The 23,310-nt window shown below is 44.4% G+C and overlaps 2 protein-coding genes and 1 pseudogene across 7 annotated transcripts in view; 2 read left to right on the plus strand and 1 right to left on the minus strand.

Annotated features, from left to right (window-relative positions):
* FAM193A (family with sequence similarity 193 member A) overlaps window positions 1-23,310 on the plus strand; it is a 205,815-nt gene that overhangs the window by 66,698 nt on the left and 115,807 nt on the right. For all 6 annotated transcript variants that reach the window (XR_012516794.1, XM_010345212.3, XM_074395798.1 and 3 more), the window contains exon 2: window positions 5,141-5,386. Coding sequence is in view for 5 of the 6 variants with exons in the window: in XM_074395798.1 (XP_074251899.1) it covers window positions 5,141-5,386 (246 nt within the window). In the remaining variant the exon portion in view is untranslated. The remainder of the gene's footprint in view (window positions 1-5,140; window positions 5,387-23,310) is intronic.
* Window positions 8,790-9,669, minus strand: LOC101047916 (folate receptor alpha pseudogene; annotated as a pseudogene).
* LOC141583944 (putative uncharacterized protein encoded by LINC00596) lies at window positions 9,716-15,204 on the plus strand (the record flags this gene model as incomplete). The annotated part of the gene is made up of 2 exons (XM_074395734.1): window positions 9,716-9,908; window positions 12,155-15,204. Coding segments are annotated over 2 exons (324 nt in total), but the record flags the coding sequence as incomplete, so codon positions are not given.

The raw sequence follows: 23,310 nt of genomic DNA on the forward strand, positions 1-23,310 counted from the left end.
GTGTGCTTCCTGCTTTAACCTTTGTGGGGCGGACTGATCTTGGTTGTGCTATCGTTATTTGAGAGAGGTTGTTGCTTTTACTGTTTTTGTGCCCTAAAATGCCCTTTTTTCTTCATATTTATAAGAAATTTATCTGTAAAGTATTTTTAGTAAGTCTGAGTTTTCATGTTTAATTTGGAATTTCATTTTGGAACCTACTTACAAAACTGGAATATAAGCCTAGCAAAAAAACAAATGCTATTATGATTTAGTAGTGTCTTTTATGACACACACACACCTCCCACCCCCATGCACGCAGGCCACAATCACTGGAGGGTAGGAAATCAGTTGTCAGAAAAGGTAAAATATACCATAGATGTAGAACTCAGCTGTTAGTAGTGTTCCCAGAGTGTTTTCAGCAATACTGCTATCTTAGCCGTATGTCCATATTCTCCTATGCAAAAATTTCTGGGTTATCTTGGTTCTTTACATGGATATATATATATATACATATTTTATATATTTACATATTTTATCTATGCGTATGTAGGATTTGGGGGGCGATACGAGTGTAGGTTCATTCTGGTTCATTCGTTTGTTTGTTCCTTCATTCATTTGAGACGTAGTCTTGCTCTGTTGCCCAGGCTGGAGTGCAATGGTGCGATCTCCGCTTACTGCAACCTCCGCCTCTTGGGTTCGGGTGATTCTCTTGCCTTAGCCTCCTGAGTAGCTGGAATTTACAGGCATGTGCCACCACTCCCGGATAATTTTTTGTATTTTTAGTAGAGACGGTGTTTCACCCTGTTGGCCAGGCTTGTCTTTAACTCGTGATCCACACGCTTTGGCCTCCCAAAGTGCTGGGATTATAGGTGTTAGCCACCATGCCCAACCTGGTACGTTATTTATTTATTTTTTATTTTTTGAGACGGAGTCTTGCTCTGTGGCCCAGGCTGGAGGGCAGTGGCACAATCTCGGCTCACTGCAACCTCCGCCTCCCGGGTTCAAGCGATTCTCCTGACTCAGCCTCCCGAGTAGCTGGGACTATAGGTGCCTGCCACCACGCCTGGCTAATTTTTCCTAGTTTTAGTTGAGACAGGGTTTCACTGTGTTAGTCACGATGGTCATGATCTCCTGACCTTGTGATTCGTGCACCTTGGCCTCCCAAAGTGTTGGGATTACAGGCGTGAGCCACTGCGCCCAGCCTGGTACTTTTTTTTTTTTTTTTTTTTTTTTTTTTGAGACGGAGTTTCACTCTTGTTATCCAGGCTGGAGTGCAATGGCGCGATCTCAGCTCACTGCAACCTCCACCTCCTGGGTTCAGGCAATTCTCCTGCCTCAGCCTCCTGAGTAGCTGGGATTACAGGCACGCGCCACCATGCCCAGCTAATTTTTTTGTATTTTTAGTAGAGACGGGGTTTCACCATGTTGACCAGGATGGTCTCGATCTCTCGACCTCATGATCCACCCGCCTCGGCCTCCCAAAGTGCTGGGATCACAGGCTTGAGCCACCGCGCCCGGCTCATTTATTTTTTTAAAATATCAACGTAACTAGACTTCTGCTTTAAAGCGAGAGGTGGTAACTAAAACTGGATTTATCTTCCTGCCTCAGACAATGAAACAAAAGACAAAGTGTACCAAATAGTGATTTTCCAACATTGGATTACAGGTAGGCAGAACAGTGATCCCTGAGAGAAAGAGAATAACCGTAGTGAGCCCCAGCCTTGCCCAGGCTTCCTGCATGGAGAGTCTGAAGGCTGGGGCTTGGAGAGCTGCCGAAACCAAACCTGAGGGTCTCCCTGATTGAAGAGGCCGAGATGAAACTTTGCAGAGGCCGAAGTAAATTTGCAGGGCACAGAGGAGACAGCTGCAAAGGGGAAAGAGCTCTGCATAGGGTTCTCCCGAAGCCCAGGTGAGGGTGCAGAAGCATACGCATGCGGGGAAACTCTCTGTGCCTGGGCTAGCACCCTGGAAGTGAGGAGTGGACAAGCCTTAGAGCTCACACAGGGACGGGAGCAGTTTGTGTTCCCACCAGCCATTGTGGGAAAATCTTAACCTGCCGAACCCTGGGTTGTGCAGGAGGGTATTGTCTCAGTTGCAAGAAAGAAGAAAGGCACTCTTAGCGAGCTTACAGATGCCACCTTAGAGAGCTTACAGACAAGCTCTGAAAGGAACAGACTTTTTCCAAACAACCCTACCATGGCCCACAACTAAGCTCAGATACTGGAGGAATGAAAAAATACCCAGCACCTGACACTTCCTGCTTGCCCCTGGCTCTCCTCCTCTCACACCTCAGCTGGCTCCTTCACAGCCTTGTCCGCTTCCCTTCCTGTAGCCCTGGTCCAGGCAGCTGTCATTTGGCTCCTAAGTTGCAGATAGTCATTTCTTCCCTTTCTCCCATCCCTTCTGTCTCTGCACACAGCCTCGGAGTCACTCCTTGACTGGAGTGGCTCTCCCCCATCTCTCCTGCTCTTGTGAGCCTGATGCCAGCTTCAGGGGTCTCCTCAAGGAACCCCTCACTGGCCACCAGATTAAAGGGCACAGATACTCTTTGCTGTTGTGTTTTTCTCCTTATCACTATTTAATTAGTTAATATTATTTAATGTTCTATTTTTTCACTTATTTGTCTTATTTATTGCCTTTGTCTTTGATAGTTTTCTTTACCATTGTACCCCATTGCCTGGACCAGTCCTGGGCATGTAGTGGACTCAGTGAATCCCGGATGACTGGTGAATGTATGCAAGGTGAACTGGGTGCTCTTAGGTCATTTCTGGCTCTTACACTAGGATTTCAGGCTTGGAGACCTTTGGGTCCGTAGAGCCCAGCATCTCATTCTGTGATTAAAAGAGCAGGACAGAAAGATCTGATGGATGTGACTGTTCTCTTAGCCATGTGAGCTAAGACCTAAGGAAAAGAGATGGTTTTGTGTAGGGATAAATCAGTGTGCCTTTTTTTTTTTTTTAATTGTCATAATTTAGGCTTTTGGGATATGTTGGTATGGAAAAATACATGGGTTCTCATGGTTCTCAGGGGTTTGAGGAGTCTGGTGCTTTTCTAGGACAGTGCAGGAGGTAAGAATCAGTTCTCTGCCCCTGTGTCCTAAACATTCAGCTCAGGATGGCTGCTGAGCTGGGTTCAGGAAAATCAGAACCCTGTGGATGTAACAGGAGTCAGCAGTTTTGATTTCTGGTTTATGGAAACACGGGAGAATATATATAAACATCTTTTGAGTCTTACTGGTGCTGTCATTCATTCTTCCAATCACTAATTCATTCATTTATACATTTAGCCCCTTGTTTAAGTATGTGCTGCCTGCTGGTCAGTGGGAACTCTAAGAATGGAGCCTGGGGTCCAGATTAGAGCCCTCAGTGGTGGTTGTGGGGCCAGTCTGCCATGCACACTCAGCCTGTTTGAATGTTGGTGATAGGATAGGGAGAGAGCTCGAGGCTGTGGTAAGAGCTACAGGACTGGCCCAGCCCGGCCCTGGAGAAGCCTCTGGGTGGAGATGGAGACTGAAAAGCCAGAACAGCCTCACCTGGGTCCTCTGTCTTCCATCTGGCGTGTCCTGCAGCAGGGGCACCCCCACATGGCAGGAGAGACCAGCGGGGGTTCTCTCACCTCCACCCCACTGTGTGCCCTCGTTTTGGCTGCCTCTGGAAGGCCAGGCCAGTCTACCCTCTACCCTGCTGCCTGGGAGTGCCTCTTTTCAGCCTCTCCTCAAGGCTCGAAAGGGCCTTCCTCCTAAGGTGCAGAGGCAGCGCTGTGTGAAGGGCCCGTCTTAGGATTGGGTTGATACGGGTTAAAATCTTGTCTGTCCCCCTGCCCCCAGTTTGCTGGCCTTGGGATTTTACCCCCATTTCCAGGCCTGTGAGTCTCAGTTTCTCTCCCCTCCCCTCCCCTCCTCTCCCCTTCCCTTGTTTTTGAGACTGAGTCTTGCTCTATTGCCCAGACTTGAGTGCAGTGGCACAGTCTCAGCTCACTGCAACCTCCACCTCATGGGTTCAAGTGATTCTCCTGCCTCAGCCTCCTGAGTAGCTGGGATTACAGGTGCACGCTACCATACCTGGTTAATTTTGTGTTTTTAACAGAGACAGGGTTTCACCATGTTGGCCAGGCTGAATTTTTCTTTTCTTTTCTTTTCTTTTCTTTTCTTTTGAGGCTAGAGTGCACCCACGCTAGAGTGCAGTGGCATGATCACAGCTCACTACAGCCTCAACTTGCTGGGTTTTAGCAGTCTTGTCACCTCAGCCTCCCTAGTAGCCAGTACTGCAGATGTGCACCACCATGCCTGGCCAATACTTGGATTTTTTTGTAGAGGTGAAATCTTGCTATGTTACCCAGGCTGGTCTCAAACTGCTGAGCTCAAGTGATCCCCCGGCTTCTGCCTCTCAGCTGAAGGCTGGGATCACAGACATGAGCCACTGCGCCCAGCCTTCGATTTCTTTTTCTTTATTTGTGTTTTAAAGGCTAATTTTATTTTTTTTCTGATAGAGTGGGTGGTTATCTTTTGAGAGGTTCTAAGGTATAATAATCTTGCCTTTTCCTCCTATCTCTGAGGCCTCTCTCCCTTGCTCCACATCGTAGGACCTTTTTGAAAATGCAGATGTTTATTTACATCAGGTGATAGGAGGATAAGCTCAGCATCATTGTTGCTGGGCCTGGAAGGGAGGCTGGGCCTTGGATGTGCAGCTGCCATCAGCTCCCTGTTTATCTTGAATCTGGAATTTGGACAGCCCACCTCAGAGATGGTTTGGATCTGCAGACACATTTAAGCCAGAATTGCCATCTTAGGTCTGAGCCCTGGTGTGCCGATGCCTCTAGAATAGTGGTTTCAGACTTCATTGGTGGTAAACAGTCTGAAAATTCAGGCTAACAATTTCTAGCATGTGGCGCATGGGTAAGTAATACAGAAGTCAAGGTGAAGGGGTTAATTGGACAATTTTCTAATTCGTACTAAGATAAGATTTTCTTTATGGGACTATTTTGTTAGAAGTAGTATGAGTTTCTAGAACATTAGGTTTAGTTTTATTCAATACGTTTCCTATTTTATATTTCTGTATATAAACATACACATGTATTTTAGTTTTAGAACTGTACATATATTTTAATATTCCTGGCTTTGTGGATCAGGTTTTGAAAATAGAATTTTTTTTTTCTATTCCAGACTCCTTTTAGTTTTGGCATGAATCATAGGACACCACCCTACCCCGCTGGGGATTATTGTCTTCTGTGCAGAAGTGAACGTAAAGACTCCTCATTCTTAGAGAGCGGAATTAAGACTGCGAGCAAATTGGCCCTTTCCATGGCTCCCAAGGGCAACAGCGTGCTGCACCTGCCACTATGGGTGTGCCCGGACTGCCGCAGGACTGTGGAGAAGGAGGAGAGGCATGGCGGCCTTGACCAGCCAGTGGTGAGTGGCTGCCCACACTGGCAGCGCAGGGCATTGGCTCTCCCCACCCCAGGTTATAGGGCTAACTGGCAGTGAAAAAAATGGATTTGCTTTTGCTTCAGGGGGCATTCCCTCGTGCGCCACCTTCTAGCCTGTGTCTCCTGGGATGTTCTTCCTGGGCTTCCCTGGCAACACTGCAGTAGGTGGCAGGACACCTGCCCTCTTTGTCTGGGCACAATTCACTCAGCAAGCTGTGTGGCCCTGAAGGGTGACTTCTGGCATTGAGCTTATTAGGATTTCTTTGGTGCCGTTTCTTGAAAAGGGAGTATACTTTTCATGTGTTTAGTTCTCAGCAATTCCACATGCAGGCAATTCTTGACCCAGTGCAGCTGTCAAGCCTCGCTTTCCCTTTTCCTTATTTGTGCATCTCAGCCTTGTGGAGGCCACAGCGCTACCAGCAGGCTTGACTGGGAAGGCCGCACCCTTACTCTCATCTTTGACCTGATGGAGTTTTGGTGGGCCCTTGTTCCGGAAGGCCTTCGTATGTACTAATTGGGATCTGGAAGGAGTTGGCTTTTGCACCTGTTTGAGGCCCTACATTCCAGGGCTCTTCTGTGCCCTTTGATTTCTACTTTCAAGCGCCTAATGATTTTCTGAGCTCTTCTCTTCTCTTCTGATACCTTGCTCTGTGCAGCCAGGAAGCGTGTCTATTCCCTGCTGCTCTGTTTTCTCCTGCGGGACTGCCTTGGGGGTCCCTGCTGCCTGGCGTGAGTCTTCATCTTTCCTGGCCCCGGCTGTTAGCCTGGTTAACAGCAGCTGCCAAACCCTGATGCCTTGAAGGCAGCCTCCGTCTCCAGTGCCAGTTTCTATCCTTGGGGTCTCATTGTCAGAATTAGTTTCTCACTCGGCCCCTCCCACCTTCCCCCTTTCCTGCTGTGCTTCTCTCCTAGCACTTTTTGCTAACATACTATGTATTTTACTTATTCATTTGGTTTGCTTTCTTCTTCATTAGAATATAAACTCTGGAAGGGCAGATGTGTGTGTGTTTCACCAATACCATTTCCTTTCCTTTTTGTGTTTTTTTGTTTGTTTGTTCTTTTCTTCCTAAACTTCATCATCTCTTCCGATTCCAGCCCTGCTCTTGTATTTTAGCCTGCCTCTGCACTTGGGGACAGGCTGCCGCTGCTTGCCTTGCTTCAGAGACCAGCGGAAGTGCCTACGGTTCCCTGCAGTTGTCTTGCCTGGGTTGGGGGAGGATCTCATTTTCCAGACCCCAGCTTGTCTTGGTAATGGATAGTCTGTCAAATGAACCTGTCTCTCCTCACCAGAAACAGTGACCTTGGGAATAGCAGAGGTGCAATGTTGGCCTGTGTTTGTGGACTCAGACCATCTGTTGCTTTTGTAGGTCGGCCTCTTCGTTGGAGCTGGCCTTTAAAAAAACAATATGTAATTTACCTTCCATTAAGATTCATCCTTTTCTTACTTAAAAGATATTCACGACCACAAGCTCCAGAACGTTTGCATCACCCTGTAAACGTCCCTTGTCTCCCTTGGTAGTCACTTCCCTTCTCCTGCCCTAACCTCTGGTAACCAGTGGCCTGATTTTTTTCTTTTTCTTTGTGTTTTTGAGATGGAGTCTTGCCCTGTTACCAGGCTGGAGTGCAGTGGTGTGATCTCAGCTCACTGCACCGTCCACCTCCAGGTTCAAGTGATTCTCCTGCCTCAGCCTCCCAAGTTGCTGGTACTAGAGGCCTGTGCCACCACACCCAGCTAATTTTTGTATTTTTAGTAGAGGCAGGGTTTCACCATGTTGGCCAGGATGGTCTTAATCTCTTGACCTCGTGATCTGCCCACGTTGGCCTCCCAAAGTGCTGGGGTTATAGGAGTGAGCCACCACGCCCAGCCTGACCTGATTTTTGTTCCTAGTTTTGCTTTTTCCAGAGCGTCACGTAAACTTCTGTAACTTGCATAACACTTTTGAGAGTTATCCAAAATACTGGGTGCATCAGTGGTTTCTCTTTATTATTGAATAATTGTACAGACACACCAATTTATGCATTCACCAGTTAATTAATGGATGTTTGTGTTGCTCCCACATTTGGACTATTTTGAAAAAAGCTGCTATGAACATTCTTGTTCTTTCTGTGAACATCCTTTTTATGTGTTGGGGGATTGATTTGCTAGAATTATATTAATTATTTTTACATCTCTGCTCACGAAGGCTATCTGTCTGTAGGCTTCTTGTCTTATAATGGCCTTCGGGGCCTCATAAAATGAGTTGGAATGTGTTTCTGTTTCTTCTTTCTGGAAGAGTTTGTCAGAATTGGTATTACCATTTTTTCCTTAAACGTTACTGGTTCTTGCTTTCCGTTTGTCTTGTTCTGTTTGGTCAAGTGCCAGACAGTATTCAGAGAGCAGCGGGCTAAGGATGTTTCCTGTTATGCACCTGGGAGGCCAAGTCAGTCCAGTCGGCCTCAGCTGGGCTGTCTGTAGCACTGCGTGTGGCTTTCTTGTGCCCGTGTGGGCCTGAGAGTGGTCTCTCTCTACTTCCTTCTTGCCACAGGTCTCCGATGGTGGCACCTTCTCAGTTCCCCCATCTAGCCTGAATTTTAGACAGTCCTGTGCTCAGGGCCTTTGCTGGTGATCCTGCCTCTGCCAGGTGGCAACTAGACTCTGCCTTCTATCTGCAGGGGTCTGGCTGGCCCCATATCTTGTGCTGGTCCTGGCCTGTGTGTGGCGCACGCCTTTCTTCAGGGCAAGGAGAGAGGTGTCCCTTCCTCTCAGCTAACAGATTAGCCTGGAGACTTGGGCACAGGTCTCCTGGGAATATTCCTCTTGGGGCTTTCCAGGGATTAGACTCCCACACTTGCCACTCTCAACCTTCCACAATTTGTTTAAAGTTCAGCTGTTTTTTTCTAATCACATTTATGGCCTCCTTCCCCCTTCTTTCCTCTGCCAAAGGTGAAACAGTAAGTGTGTTCTCCCTTCCCCTTAGAGGGGCGTGTTGGACTTGGTTGTATAGTTCCCTCTGGCAGCCTGGTCACTTTACCTCTCCTATGGCCCAGAGAGAGGATTTTATCTATCACTCGTGCTCTGGTTCATCCTTAGGGTCAGTGCACTGCTCTCCCGCAGCTTTCTGCATCCAGAGGGGAGGTGGAACTGAATGGGTATCTTCTGGATGAGCATTCTGTTATCAGCAGTTGTAGGAGAACACCCTGCCTAACAGTTGCACGTTGGAGATTTCTCTGGAGACCTCTTCTTCCAAGGCTGACCATCCTAGCATGGTGTCCTAGACATTGTCATGCCTGGAAACCTAAGAAATCTTCATTCAGACTTTCATCTTGATCATTATCTGTCTTTGCAGTTCAGGTGCTTGACTGTCTTCTCTTGCCATAGTTTTGTTTTTTTTGGGGGCGGGGGTGTCTGGTTTATTCAAAGTAGCTGTCAGAGGCCCAGCCACGGAGCAGAAACTAAACCGTTGGGAGCTATGGGGCTGAACAGGGCAGGGATGTCCAGGTATCAGAAAGTAAACAGAGAAGTCAGCTGAGCAATCAGAGCAGGTCCAGGCTGAGCAGGACAGGACAGGCCGCCCAGGGCCCAGCCCCACTCATGGCTGCAGCATAGAACCTCGCCACCTCCTCATTGGGGTTGCCCTGGGCTGGGTCGAACCACATCTGGTTGCAGCGGCCACTCCCTCGGCTGTAGTTGCTGACCTTGAAGGAGTGACTCCAGATTTCATTGCACAGAGCAGTGGGTGTGGGGAAGTAGGAATGGAAATACTCGCAGGTGGCTCCCACCGGGCACTCATTAGACCCTGAGGTCCAATTCCAGCCCTTGTGCCAGTTGCTCTTGCAGGTTTTGGAGGTACTGCAATCTTTCCACCATTGCTCACAGTCCTCTGCACAGGGGCACGTCCAGTACCCGCTCTTTGCGCCAGCTCTGATCCACCTGCTGAATCCAGGGCCCCAAGTTGGGGGAGCACTCACAGAGGCAGGTGTCCTGGATGAAATGCCGTTTGCAGGCAGGTTCCATCTCTCCGCAGTGGTTCCAGTTGAAGTTATATAGGTATGAAACATCCTTGTGGGCTTCCTGGCTGGTATTGGTAGAACAGCAGGCATTCTTCCTCCAGGGACGACACTGCTCATGCAGCTTGTCCTCGGGGCCTGGCTTTTCCTGTGGTGCTTGGTGTCCATGCAGACATTGAGAAGTTCAGTCCTGGCCCGCACAGTTGGTGTCCGGCCCCCCACTACTGCAGCCACCCAAGCTAGAAGGAGCAGCAGCTGTATTGTTATCCGCTGAGCCATGTCTAGTTTTTTTTTTTTTTTTTTTTTTTAAAAAAAGATAGAGTCTTGCTCTGTTGCCCAGGCTGGAGTGGCGCAATCTCAGCTCACTGCAACCTTGCTTCCTGGGTTCAAGAGATTCTCATGCCTCAGTCTCCTGCTGAGTAGCTGGGACTATAGGCATGCGCCAACATGCCTGGCTAATTTTTTTTTTTTTTTTTTTTTTTTTGAGACTGAGTCTTGCTCTGTCACCCAGTGCAGTGGTATGATCTTGGCTCACTACAGCCTGTACCTCCTGGGTTCAAGTGATTCTTATGCCTCAAGCCTCCCAGGTACCTGGTACTATAGGCACGTGCCACCATACCTGGTTGGTTCTTGTATTTTTAGTAGAGACAGGGAGTATTTTTAGTAGAGACAGGGTTTTGCCATGATGGCCAGGCTGGTCTTGAACTCCTGGTCTCAAATGATCCACCTTCCTTGGCTTCCCAAAGTGCTGGGATTACAGGTATGAGCCACTGCGCCGGACCTGCCACAGTTCCTTGACCTCATCCATCCCTATCAGTCGGTCCATGGATTCCATTCCTGTTCCATTCTTCAGGTCTCCCTGACTTCACTCCTAGGAGCCTGAGTTCCCTGACATGGCACTGTGGCTCTTCTGTGATTCTCAGGCAAATCCCCTGAATATTTTTGGCTATGCTGGTCTAGCCCTATCTCTTCCCTCCATGTGACAGAATATTCCTGGAGACAATCACTGGCCTCAGTTTGCTGCTTCCTCTTAATGACTTCATGACTCCAAACCGTAGATGGGCATCTAGTACGTTTTTCTGGCTTCTTTAAGTACCCCCTTAGACCTCTTGGCAGGAACCCTTCTTTTTCCTTGCTTCTTAGACTACCTGTACCCTCTTTACCCATTCCCTACTCATCTCAGCTATTGACCTTTATGCTTCAGGAAGAAAATCAAAGCTAACACTGGGCACCTCCCTGTATCCCCTGCAAACCCCCAAAGCTGAGGGCATTTTCTCCTCTCTTTCCTCTCCAAGGCCTACTCCACTGGACTTTCTAGTGTCCATCTGTTTTCATCTTCTTCAAGACTTTATTGCTTTGATTATTGTTTTTCTCTGCCCTGGCTCCTGACTAGTGGAATGCAGATACTCTTGGGCTACCCATTCATGAATGACCCACCTTTGGCCTCACCTCCTCTTCACAGCCATGTGTGTGTCTCTAGGTAGATTATAAAGTTGTGGTTCAATTTCTTTAGTGGTTAAAATCTTCTCAAGTTAGTTTTGATAAGTTATAGTCAAAGTTGCTGGCTAAGAGGGCACATGCCTATAGTTCCAGCTCTACAGGGGGATCAGGCAGGAGTGTTGCTTGAGCCCAGGAGTTCTGGGCTGTTGTGTGGTATAGCAGCACAGTACTGCAGTCTGGGCAGCACAGTGAGATCCTGTCTCTTTAAAAAAGAGAGAGAGAAAAAAAGAAAAATTGGCAAAGTTACTGGTATAAAGTTTTGTGTAAGGGTCTCTTTTCCACTTCCTACATGATTTGCAGATTTGACTTTTTTCTTTTTTGTTTTCTGAGACAGCGTCTCACTGTGTCATCCAGACTGGAGTATAGTGGTGCTATCTTGGCTGACTGCAACCTCCACCTGCCAGGTTCTAGTGATTCTGGTGTCTCAGCCTCCTGAGTGGTTGATATTACAGGCATGTGCCACCATGCTGGGCTAATTTTTTTTGTATGTTTAGTAATTTTTTTTGTATGTTTAGTCATCATGCCCAGTAAGTTTTTTATTTCTGATGTTTGTGCTTGCTTTTTCTTTTAAACCAGTCTTGTTAGGAGTCTGTTTGGCCTGACACAGTGGCTCACACCTGCAACCCTCGCCTTTGGGAGGCCAAAGCAGGAGGATTACTTGAGGCCAGGAGTTCAAGACCAACTTGGACAACATACCTGGCCAACATAGCAAGACTCTGTCTGTATAAAAAAATATATATATATAAACCAAAAAAAGTCTGTCAGTTTTCTCTTTTCAGAAAAGCAGCTTTTAATTTTAAAAATTATTTTACTTTGTCTAATTAATTGTTGCTTTTAATTATTATTACCTTTAAGACAGAGTCTCACTCTGTTGCCCAGGCTGGAGTGCAGTGATGTGATCTCAGCTTACTGCAACCTCCGCCTCCCAGATTCAAGGGATTTTCCTGCCTCAGCCTCCCAAGTAGCTGGGACTACAGGCATGCACCACCATGCCCAGCTAATTTTAGTGTTTTTAGTAGAAACAGGGTTTTGCCATGTTGCCCAGGCTGGTTTCAAACTCCTGACCTCAAGTGATCCTCCCACCTTGGCCTCCCAAAGTGCTGGGTTGACAGGCGTGAGCCACTGCACCCAGACAGTTACTGCTATTTCACATACATGCATGTGCTGTATATTAATATTTGATTAGTTTATGCTATGGTGAATGTGATTTTTTTTTTTTTTTTTTTTTTGAGACGGAGTTTCACTCTTGTTACCCAGGCTGGAGTGCAATGGCGCGATCTCGGCTCACCGCAACCTCCGCCTCCTGGGCTCAGGCAATTCTCCTGCCTCAGCCTCCTGAGTAGCTGGGATTACAGGCACGCGCCACCATGCCCAGCTAATTTTTTGCACTTTTAGTAGAGACGGGGTTTCACCATGTTGACCAGGATGGTCTCGATCTCTCGACCTCGTGATCCACCCGCCTCGGCCTCCCAAAGTGCTGGGATTACAGGCTTGAGCCACCGCGCCCGGCCGAATGTGATTTTTTAAAGAAATTTTAGAGGCCCGAAAGAGAACAGTTCAAAATTAGTTTCCTCTGGCTCTGTCTCTTTATTCTCTTTGCCTTCCCAGATGCTTGAATCTTCATCCAGAGATGTTCTGTTTCTTTATTTTCTTTTTTGACAGAGTTTCGCTGTTGTTGCCTAGGCTGGAGTGCAATTGAGCAATCTCGGCTCCCTGAAGCCTCCACCCCGGGTTCAAACGATTCTTCTGCCTAAGCCTCCTGAGTAGCTGGGATTATAGGCAGGAGCCACCACACCCAGCTAATTTTTGTATTTTTCGTGCAGACGAGGTTTCACCATGTTGGCCAGGCTGGTCTCGAACTCCTGACCTCAGGTGATCCACGAGCCTCAGCCTCCCAAAGTGCTGGGATTACAGGCATGAGGTATTGCGCCCACCCATGTTCTGTTCTCTTTTAATTATTTAAGGTGGTGATGGCACACACCAGTGTCTTGAGTTCCAGGTGGTGGTCAGAAAGTTTCTTGTCCTTTGGAGAGGGCTAGAGATGCCGCAGTGAGATGGGATGTGTGTAGGTGCTGAAGGAGCTCTGCTTTCTAGGCCTCTTCTGAAAGCTGCCTAACAGGTCTGTGATGGTGTCTGAGCTTGAGGGCCAGCTGCTTAGAGGAGTTGCATTCATGTCTGACCTTGGTTGGAGATCTGTGGGAGTTTGAACCCTGCTCAACTCGGCCTGCTTTTTGTACTCTTGCTGATGGCAGGTGGCCTGCAAGGAGCCCCTGGACCTTTGTGATTCTGTCTGTCTTGTGTGATGTCGACCACAAGTCTCTATTTCTCTTCTTCCTTTATGGTTCCTCTTCTGCCTTCCTACTTTGGGTACTTACCCATGAGTTTTCACTATTTTGCTCTGATATGTGCTGTGAAACCTCTGTTTACTCTTGCAGATTTTGATATGTTAGTTGCAGTTAGTTGCAGTGGCTCAATTTTCATTCTTTTCTTTTCTTTTCTTTTTTTTTTTTGAGTGGAATTCTGCTCTTGTTGCCCAGGCTGGAGTACAGTGGCACCATCTTGGCTCACCAAAACCTTGGGTTCCCGGGTTCAAGTGATTCTTCTGTCTCAGCCTCCTGAGTAGCTAGGATTACAGGTGCCCACCACCACACCTGCCTAATATTTGTAATTTTTTTAGTAGAGACACGGTTTCACATGTTGACCAGGCTGGTCTTGAACTCCTTTTCATGGTTTTATTAATTTTTTTGTGCTTAATCTGTCAATTTCTGAGTGATACCTAAAATCTACTATGCCTGTGTCTTTTTCCTTTTTTCCTTAAAGAATTTCTGTTTCCAGTTTACATGTTTTAAGACTGTACTTGGTAGAATACAGGTTAAAATTATCAAGTCTTGGTATGTCGTTCCTTTTACTGCGTGGACCCATCTGTGGTCATGCCTCTCTCCTGAAGGGCGTTGTTTTCTGTTTGTTTAGCTATGGGAGCTCCCTCCCTCCCTTTCCTTTTTGCACTTCTGCACATGCTTTTAATTCTGACTACTTTGTGTTAGTCTGTTGAGGTGTTCTTATGCAGTATATATAGAGGTAGACTTTATGTGGATTTAACTCAGAGACTCCTTTTTTTTTTTTTTTTTTTTTTTTTTGGTGGCAAGATCTCACTGTGTCAGCCAGGCTGTGGTGCAGTGGGCAGTGATGTAAAAAAAAAGCTCACTGCAGTCTTGACCTCCTGAGTTCAAGTGATTCTCCTGGCTTAGCCTCCCAAGTAGCTGGGACTACAGGTGCATGCCAACATGCCTAATTTTTTTTTTTTTTTTTTTTAACTTTTTGTAGAGGTGAGTCTCTACTGTATTGTCCAGGCTGGTCTTGAACTCCTGTGCTGAAGCAATCCTAACACCTCAGCCTCTCCAAGTGCTTGCATTACAGGTGTGAGCTGCCATGCCCAGCCGAGAGTCTGCATCTTAATAGTGAAATCAGTCCTTGTCACTTACTGTGATGGTTTATATATGTGGGGTTATTTCTGCTACCATGCAAGTCAAAAATCAAACATTGCCCTTAACCCAGATCCCTTCTTGAACTCCTTCCAGTCATTACCCTCTTGGCACCAAGTTCACACTCGCTGGCTGCTCCTAGTCCTCACTCTTACTTTCTTTGTTAGTTTTATCACCTAAGCATCTACCCACAAACGTTGTAGTACAGTTTTCCTGAAGTTTTGAATTTTACAGAAATCTAATCATACCGTATGTGGTATTTTGTGTCTTATTTTGCTCAGCATTGTTTGACAGTCAGAAATCTTGTTTCTCCATTTTCATTGCTATATACCATCCTTCTTTATGAACATATTGCAGTTTAGTTGTTTCCAAATCTTGCTGATTGTGGAGCACACATGACATTCTGTTGTCTATAAATGGAAGGAATTGCTGAGTCATAGATGGTTTAATTACTTAACTGATTGCATGTTAAGATCAGTAGCATATTTTTAAATGAAAACTATTTTCCAAAAACAAAAATGGTTTAGTAAGTAGGGCTGAGCACGGTGGCTCACACCTGTAATCCCAGCAGTTTGGGAGGCTGAGATGGGTGGATCGCCTGAGGTCAAGAGTTCGAGACCAGCCTGGACAACGTGGCAAAACCCTGTCTAGACTAAAAAAACAAAATTAGCTGGGCATGGTGGCTCATGCCTGTAACTCCAGCTACTTGGGAGGCTGAGGCAGAAGAATCACTTGAACCCAGGAGGTGGAGGTTGTAGTGAGCTAAGATGGCACCACTGCACTCCAGCCTAGGTGACCGAGTGAGATTCTGTCTCCAAAAAAAAAAAAAGAATGGTTTAATAAGTATAATGGCAGTTTTTTGTTTTTGTTTTTGTTTTTGTTTTTGGAGACAGATTTTTACTCTGTCGCCCAGGCTGGAGTGCAGTGGCATGATCTTGGCTCACTGCAACCTCTGTTACGCGGATTCAAGCAATTACCCTGCCTTAGCCTCGAAAGTAGTAGGAATTGCAGGTGCCTGCCACTGCACCTGGCTAATTTTTGTATTTTTGGTAGAGTTGGGGTTTCACCATCTTGGTCAGGCTGCTCTTGAACTCTTGACCTCGTGATCCACCCACCTCAGCCTCCCAAAGTGCTGGGATTACAGGCATGAGCCACTGCTCCCGGCCTAACAATTTAATAGCTGGATAATAGAACAAAGCTGGGTTCTCATATCTGCCTGTGTGTGGAACATGTTATGATACGTTGTTCTGATTGAAGTATTTGAAGAAATATTTTAATGGCTTTTTTTTTAGATAATTGTGAATATTTTTCTTTCATGCTGTACCAAACCATCACAAATGTGGTAGTTTTTTAAGGGTTGTTAAGTTCTTAAGGTGTTTGTAAGATAGTTCTTTTTTTTTTTTTTTTTTTTTTGAGACGGAGTTTTGCTCTTGTTACCCAGGCTGGAGTGCAATGGCGCGATCTCGGCTCACCGCAACCTCCGCCTCCTGGGTTCAGGCAATTCTCCTGCCTCAGCCTCCTGAGTAGCTGGGATTACAGGCACGTGTCACCATGCCCAGCTAATTTTTTTGTATTTTTAGTAGAGACGGGGTTTCACCATGTTGACCAAGATGGTCTCGATCTCTCGACCTCGTGATCCACCCGCCTGGGCCTCCCAAAGTGCTGAGATTACAGGCTTGAGTCACCGCGCCCGGCCTGTAAGATAGTTCTTTAGGTGTAGTGTAGAAGTTGAAACCAATCAGTGGCTTTTTCCTACACTGTTATGTGAAAGTCCATTGGTCTGTCTTGTCCTCTGAATAGATCTCTTGCCCATGCATGGTTTATAACATCACATGTTGGTTTTTTTGGTGAAGTATTGGTTTACTAAGGTAGACAGGTTTTCCAGTTATTAATATGTTTAATCGTTATTTTTAAAAATAACATTTGTTAATGTCACCACTGATCTCATCAGAAAGTTCTTTAAATGTTGAGTTTTCAAGGCCACAGTGGCAGCAGGTGAAAGTTTTCTGGAGTTCTAATTTTTGCTCAGAAAAATTATGATTATGAGAAAAGCTCAGATTTTATTATTGGCCACAAATAGTGCCAATTTGCCTTGAAGTGACAGACTCATTTTGTTCATTTTGGAAAATACCTGACAAATATCCAAGTCTAAATAACCATAGTTTGGGTCATAAGTCATTCTTTCAAGTAAAATTGATGTTTCATGGATGAAGTGGGCCATTCAATTCGCAATGCTTGGTGAGATTCCGTGAGGCAGCCTCTTCCTGAGGTGTGCTGGAGAAATGCGTTATGTGTACTTCTCACCCGCTGTGTCACACAGAATATTCAGAAGATTTGTGCTTAGGGGTTCAGATTTATGCAAAATAACTATTTTTGCTGTATCAGGGACATTCTTTTTTTTTTTTTTTTTTTTTTTTTTTTGAGACGGAGTTTCGCTCTTGTTACCCAGGCTGGAGTGCAATGGCGCGATCTCGGCTCACCGCAACCTCCGCCTCCTGGGTTCAGGCAATTCTCCTGCCTCAGCCTCCTGAGTAGCTGGGATTACAGGCACGCGCCACCACGCCCAGCTAGTTTTTTGTATTTTTAGTAGAGACGGGGTTTCACCATGTTGACCAGGATGGCCTCGATCTCTTGACCTCGTGATCCACCCGCCTTGGCCTCCCAAAGTGCTGGGATTACAGGCGTGAGCCACCGCGCCCGGCCTTCAGGGACATTCTTAAGTGGAACTAGCCTTTTCCCTTTCTCATAACTCTGAAGTATGTGGCAGTGAAGAACACAGGGGCCACTAGCGTGCTTTGTTCCCGCTGCCTTTGTCCTTGCCTTGGTACTTAGCTCGTTTACCCACCATTGCTTTTGCCCTGTCAGTGTGAATGTCAGCACAGTGAAAAAGGCGGACAACATTTTGGTACTAATTTGAAACTAGTTTTGGCTCGTGGGCCTGCTTAACGGTGTTAGGGTGAAAACTCTCTTTTACTAGCCATTAATGGTTAACCATGGATTTCTTGAAACTTCCTCAACTTTTATATTTGGTGATACATATTTAACATAGGTATCAACCAGATTTTTTTTTCTAGTATTAGGAAAAGAATGCTTTCTTTCCCTTCTAATTCTCATTATACCTTTAACACTGAAATTTGTCAGAGAACTTAGTTAATTATCAGTGATGTGTTCAGCTTGGTGACTAGGCTTATAGAATGGCCTTAACCTCTCTGTGGCTCTAGGCTATGCCGGATCATCTAAATATGGGGTCCTCTTACCACACTCTGAGGACCACTGTTCCGTTGGGTTGTCTTTTCCTTACTGACTTGAGGGATTTTCGTTGTATATACTCAATAGGAGCTCTTTATTGGTTATATGCGTTGTAGCTATTGTCTCTCTTTTTTCTTTTTGTTTATTTTTCACTGTGTGATGGTGTCTCTTTGTGAACACAGATTCTTTCTTTCTTTTTTTTTTTTTTTCTTTTTATCTTGAGATACTACCAGGACAGCCACTCACTGCGGCCCCTGCTGGGGTGTGAATGCACACAATGCACTTCACGTCCGGGTGTGCAGCGTAAATTGCAGAGTGTAAGGTGAAGCCAGCTTGATTGACTCCCAGATTAGTGCTTCCACGATCTATATCTCATTGTAGATGGATCTTAACCTGAAAATTTTTTTTAAAAAATGTAAATACCAGGCCAGGCGCGGTGGCTCAAGCCTGTAATCCCAGCACTTTGGGAGGCCGAGGCGGGTGGATCACGAGGTCAAGAGATCGAGACCATCCTGGTCAACATGGTGAAACCCCGTCTCTACTAAAAATACAAAAAACTAGCTGGGCGTGGTGGCATGTGTCTGTAATCTCAGCTACTCAGGAGCCTGAGGCAGGAGAATTGCCTGAACCCAGGAGGCGGAGGTTGCGGTGAGCCGAGATCGCGCCATTGCACTCCAGCCTGGGTAACAAGAGCGAAACTCCGTCTCCAAAAAAAAAAGAAGTAAATACCAGAGGACTTTGTTTTCTTTTCTGTTTTCGAGACAGTCTGGCTCTCACCCAGTCTGGAGTGCAGTGGCACAATCTCAAAAACTACAGCCTTCACCTCTCGTGTTCAAGCAATCCTCCTGCCTCAGTCTCCTGAGTAGCTGGGACTACAGGTGTCCACCACCATGCGTGGCTAATTTTTGCATTTTTAGTAGAGATGGGGTTTCGCCTTGTTGCTTAGGCTGATCTTGAACCCCTGGGCTCAAGCGAGTCTCCCTCTGTTGCCCTGACTGGACCTCAATTGATCTGCCTGCCGTGGCCTCCCAAAGTGCTGGGATTACAGGAGTGAGTCACTGCACCCAGCCCCAACATGATAAAGAGGCAGGGGTAATGGGAAGCATATTTAGATCACAGACAGGTCTGCAATGTGTCCATGGGCTTTGCCACCGAGTCCGATGTCCTGGTGTGCCTCAGTGCACTGTTTCCACAGGCTTTTTAGGAAAGAGTGTTGGGTGGCTTACTAATACTCTATCTTGGGCCAGAGGCTCACTGAAAGAGAAATCAGACAGGGAAGAGAGGTGGGATGGTTGAGACATTTTTGCATAGACTTGCAAGGGGACAGGCCTAACTCAAAAAGTCTTGGTTCTAACAGTCGGGACCAAGCCTGTGTTGAACTTAGCAGTTTGATTTCAGCTAATCATTCATCTGTCTCTTTAAAATAATGTTGTTAATTTGAATTTCACCATTTAAAAAATAATTCACTTTAATAAATAATCAACTATAAAAACCACCTTGAGTTTCTATAGTTCTGTAAAGGCTAAAAGACATGTTATGTTGCATTTTAACATTTGCATTTGTTTAACAAAAACAGGTTTAGTCTGATGGGAGATACGGTGAGGGGATGGCACTTTGGGGTAATTATTTTTTCTTTAAAGGGCCATTAACTCCAGCATCCTGCCATAAAGAAGACTACTCGGCAAGTAGTCTTAAGTTTCTGTTTTTCTGTTTTCAGGGTTGACTGCTTTGGTCTACATTTTGGTTATGAACATTAGCAATTGTCTTTATTTGCATATGTCATTAAAATGTAACTTGTGTTTTACACTAAGGAACCAGGTTCTCCAATAGTTATTTATGCTCATAGATCAATCAAGGCAAATAGTCCCAACCTAAACCAGCCACTTGAGAGTTTGCTGTCCAGGCACGGTCAAGAGTTTGGAAACAGTGCACTGAGGCACACCAGGACATCGGACTCGGCGGCAAACTCTATAATCCCAGCACTTTGGGAGACCAAGGCAGGTGGATCAGGAGGTCAGGAGATTGAGACCATCCTGGCCAACGTGGTGAAACTCCGTCTCTACTAAAGATACAAAAATTAGCTGGGTGTGGTGGTGCATGCCTGCAATTCCAGCTACTCGGGAGGCTGAGGTAGGAGAATTCCTTGAACCAGGGAGTTGTAGGTTGCAATGAGCCAAGATTGTGCCATTGCACTCCAGCCTCCAATCTCAAAAATAAAGTTTGCTACTATTTGTCCTTAATCTCGAATGCTTGCCCAATAGTTATTATGCCAGTCAAGGCATGTAGTCCCAACTGAAACCAGCCGTTTAAGAGTTTGCTGGTATTTGTCCTTATGATGAATACTTGCCCTGTTGGGCTTTGGGTCATATTAGAAACATACAAATTTCTCTATGATGAACTTCAGGAAAGTAGTTGCTGATGTATTTATTGGAATTACCCAGAATTGCCAGATTGACTTGAGTTAGCCTTATAGAAAGATAAGCTGAGCGTGAGCTTTGGTTTCTTTGGCATAATGCTTTTGAGAGTCATCTATGTTGTTGCATGTAGCAATAGTTTATTCCTTTTATTTCTGGGACATTTGTATTTTCCAGTTTGGGATGTTCTGAATAGAGCTACTAGGAGCACTTGAGTATCAGTCTTTGAAGTGAATGCAGTTTATTTCTCTTTGATAAGCACCTGGGAGTGGAATTACTGAGTCCTGTAGGGCAAGTGCTCATACCGTTTTGCAGCCAGAGAGTTCCAGCTGATCTTTATCCTTGCCAAGGACTGGATATTGCCAGTCTTTACTTAAATAGCTATGCTAGTAGTTTATAGTGTTATCCTTCATTATGGTTTTAATCTGCATTTTCCTAATGACTTGTTAAGCATCTTTTCATGTACCTAATTTTCCATTTGTATGTCTTTGGTAAAGTGGCTGGTCAAATCTTTTGCTTATTTTTATTGTGAGTTGTCTTAATAAGTTGTCAGAGATTTTTTATATAATCTCAATATACAAGCCCTTTCTTAGATAGGCTTCACAAACATTTTCTGTGTGTGGCTGGCATTTTCGTTACATAACACTGTCCTTTGAAGAAAAAAATTTTATATTTTGATCAAATCCAATTTATGTTTTTTTTTTTTTTGAGACAAAGTCTCTGTCGCCCAGGCTGGAGTGCAGTGGTGCAGTCTCGGCTCACTGCAACCTCAGCCTCCCGAATTCAAGCGACTCTCCTGCCTCAGCCTCCTGAGTAGCTGGGATTACAGGTTTGTACCACCATGCCCAGCTAATTTCCAATTTGTATTTTTAAATAATTTATGCTTTTGTGTTTCATGTAAGAAATCTTCACTACTCAAGGTCATAAAGTTTTTTTGCCCTTTGTTTTTTTCTGTATCTTAGTAGTTTTCACATATGTATTTAGGTCTATGAGCCATGCTTTTATACGTTGTAAAGTAAGAGTTGAAGGTCATCTTTTTTGGCATATTGATATCCACTTGCTCCAGAACTGTTTATTGAATAGACAATTTTATCTCATCGAGTTACCTTGGCACCTTTGTCAAAAATGATTTGGTTCTGTATGTATGGATCTATTATTGGATGCTGCGTTCCACTTTACATATATACCTATTTCTTTGCCAGTACCATACCATCCTGATTCTTGAAGCTATTTATATTAAGTCATGAAATTACATAGATGTCTACCAACTTTCTTGTTATTCAGAAGTGGTTTGCATATATTAAATTCTTGCATTTCTGCATCAACTTTAGAGCCAGCTTGTCAGTTTCTGCAGAAAAGCCTGTTGGGATTTTAATTGGCATTGTGACTCTATAGGTCAGTTTGGGGGAGAATTGAAACCTTAACAATATTGAGTCTTCCAGTCTATGAACATGGTGTAACTCTTCATTTATTTAGGTCATTTAAGTTTATTTTCAGCATTGTTTTGTAGTCTTCAATATATATAGTCTTTGCACATCAGTGTATTAAAAACTTTATGGACAGGCATGGTGGCTCACATTTGTAATCCAGCACCTAGGCAGGTGGATTGCTTGAGGTCAGGAGTTCAAGACCAGTCTGGGCAACATAGTGAGATCCTGGCTCTACAAAAAATAAAATAAAATAAAATACATTTCTCAAAGTATTTTATATCTTCTTGCTATTTTAAATGTACTCTACAAAGTTTCAATATTTGTTTATTGCTAGTACATAGAAATTCAGTTTGTTTTTGGATATTGACCTTGTATAATGTGAAAACTCATTTATTAGTTCTACTTACCTTTTGGTAGATTCCTTAGGATTTTCTGTGTAGATGATCATGCTGTCTGCAAATAATGTGTGTCTTCCTTTGCAATCTGTATATCTTCATTTTTTCTTGCGCAATTTCACTGACTAGGTCTTCCTGTTTGAGGCCGAATGGAGTGGTGTGAGTAGGCATCCTTCTCTTGCTCATGATTTTAGGAAAAAGCATTTATTTTAATCTTTCATCATTTAGTGTATATCAGATTGAGGAAGTTTACTTCTTTTTATTTATTTATTATTTATTCGAGGAAGTTTACTTCTGTTTTTAGTTTACTAAGAATTATTATGAATAGATACTGAATTTTGTCATACTGTCTACATCTATTAAGATGATCACAGTTTTCCTTTTTAATTTTGTTAATGAAATAAATTACGGTGATTTTCAAAATGTTGGAAAACCTTGCATTCCTAGGATAAGTCACATTTGGTTGTGATATATTAACCTTTTGCTAGGTTGCTAATTGGATAAATTGGAATTACGAATGTTTTATTAAGGATTATTGTGTTTATGTTAATGAAGGGTATTAGTCTATAAATTTTTTGTCTCATATCTTTGTGTGCTTTTGATGTCAGGTTATTACTTAGTTTATAAAATGAACTAGGATGTATTTTCTTTTTCATTTTCTGGAAAGGAAAAGCTTGTGTAAAATTGGTGTTATAACTACCTTAAGTGTTTGGTAGAATTCACCAGTAAAAGATGTCCTGGCCTGAAGTTGCCTTATTGGGAAGATTTTGAACTGTGAGTTCAGTTCATTTGATTGAAGTTATCTGTATCTTTGTTAGTGCGCTTTGCTAGCTTTTGTCTTTAAGGAAATTTGCCCATTTTACATTAAATACTGTGACATAAAGTTCAGAATATTTATTGCCTTTTACATTTCCATAAGATCGGTAGTGATTGTTACCGTCTTCTTTTTATTCCTGATACCAGTTGTTTGAGCTTTGTCTCTCCCTTTCCCCTATGACTGGCTAGATAATGTAACTGATCTTTTCAAAGAACTGCATTTTGTTTTAATTGCTTTCCCATTTCCTTTTTTGTTAATTTTGCTCTTTATTAATTTCATTCCTCTACTTAGTTTAGCCTTTTTTTCCCCCCTAAGAGCAGTCAAGCAGAGCAGTGGGAGTCAAGAGAAGGAATAAAGAATCTGTGCTGGTTGTGATCAGTTAGCGGCAACAGCGCTGCGTTTGTACCAGCTACCAGCTTCTTAAGGTAGAATTTTCTTAAGGTGGAAAGTTACATCATTTTATTTGAGACCTTTTTTCTTTTCTAGTGTGTTTAATTCTATAAGTTTCCATTTGCACCAATCACACAGGATCTATAAATTCTGTCTAAGCATTCCTTTTGCTGCATCCCACAAATTCTCATATGTAATATTTTTCATTCTACTCAAAATATTTCATAATTGCCTTTATTGTGA

The sequence above is a fragment of the Saimiri boliviensis genome, chromosome 3 (genome assembly GCF_048565385.1).
Source record: "Saimiri boliviensis isolate mSaiBol1 chromosome 3, mSaiBol1.pri, whole genome shotgun sequence".
NCBI classification, from domain to species: Eukaryota; Metazoa; Chordata; class Mammalia; order Primates; family Cebidae; genus Saimiri; species Saimiri boliviensis.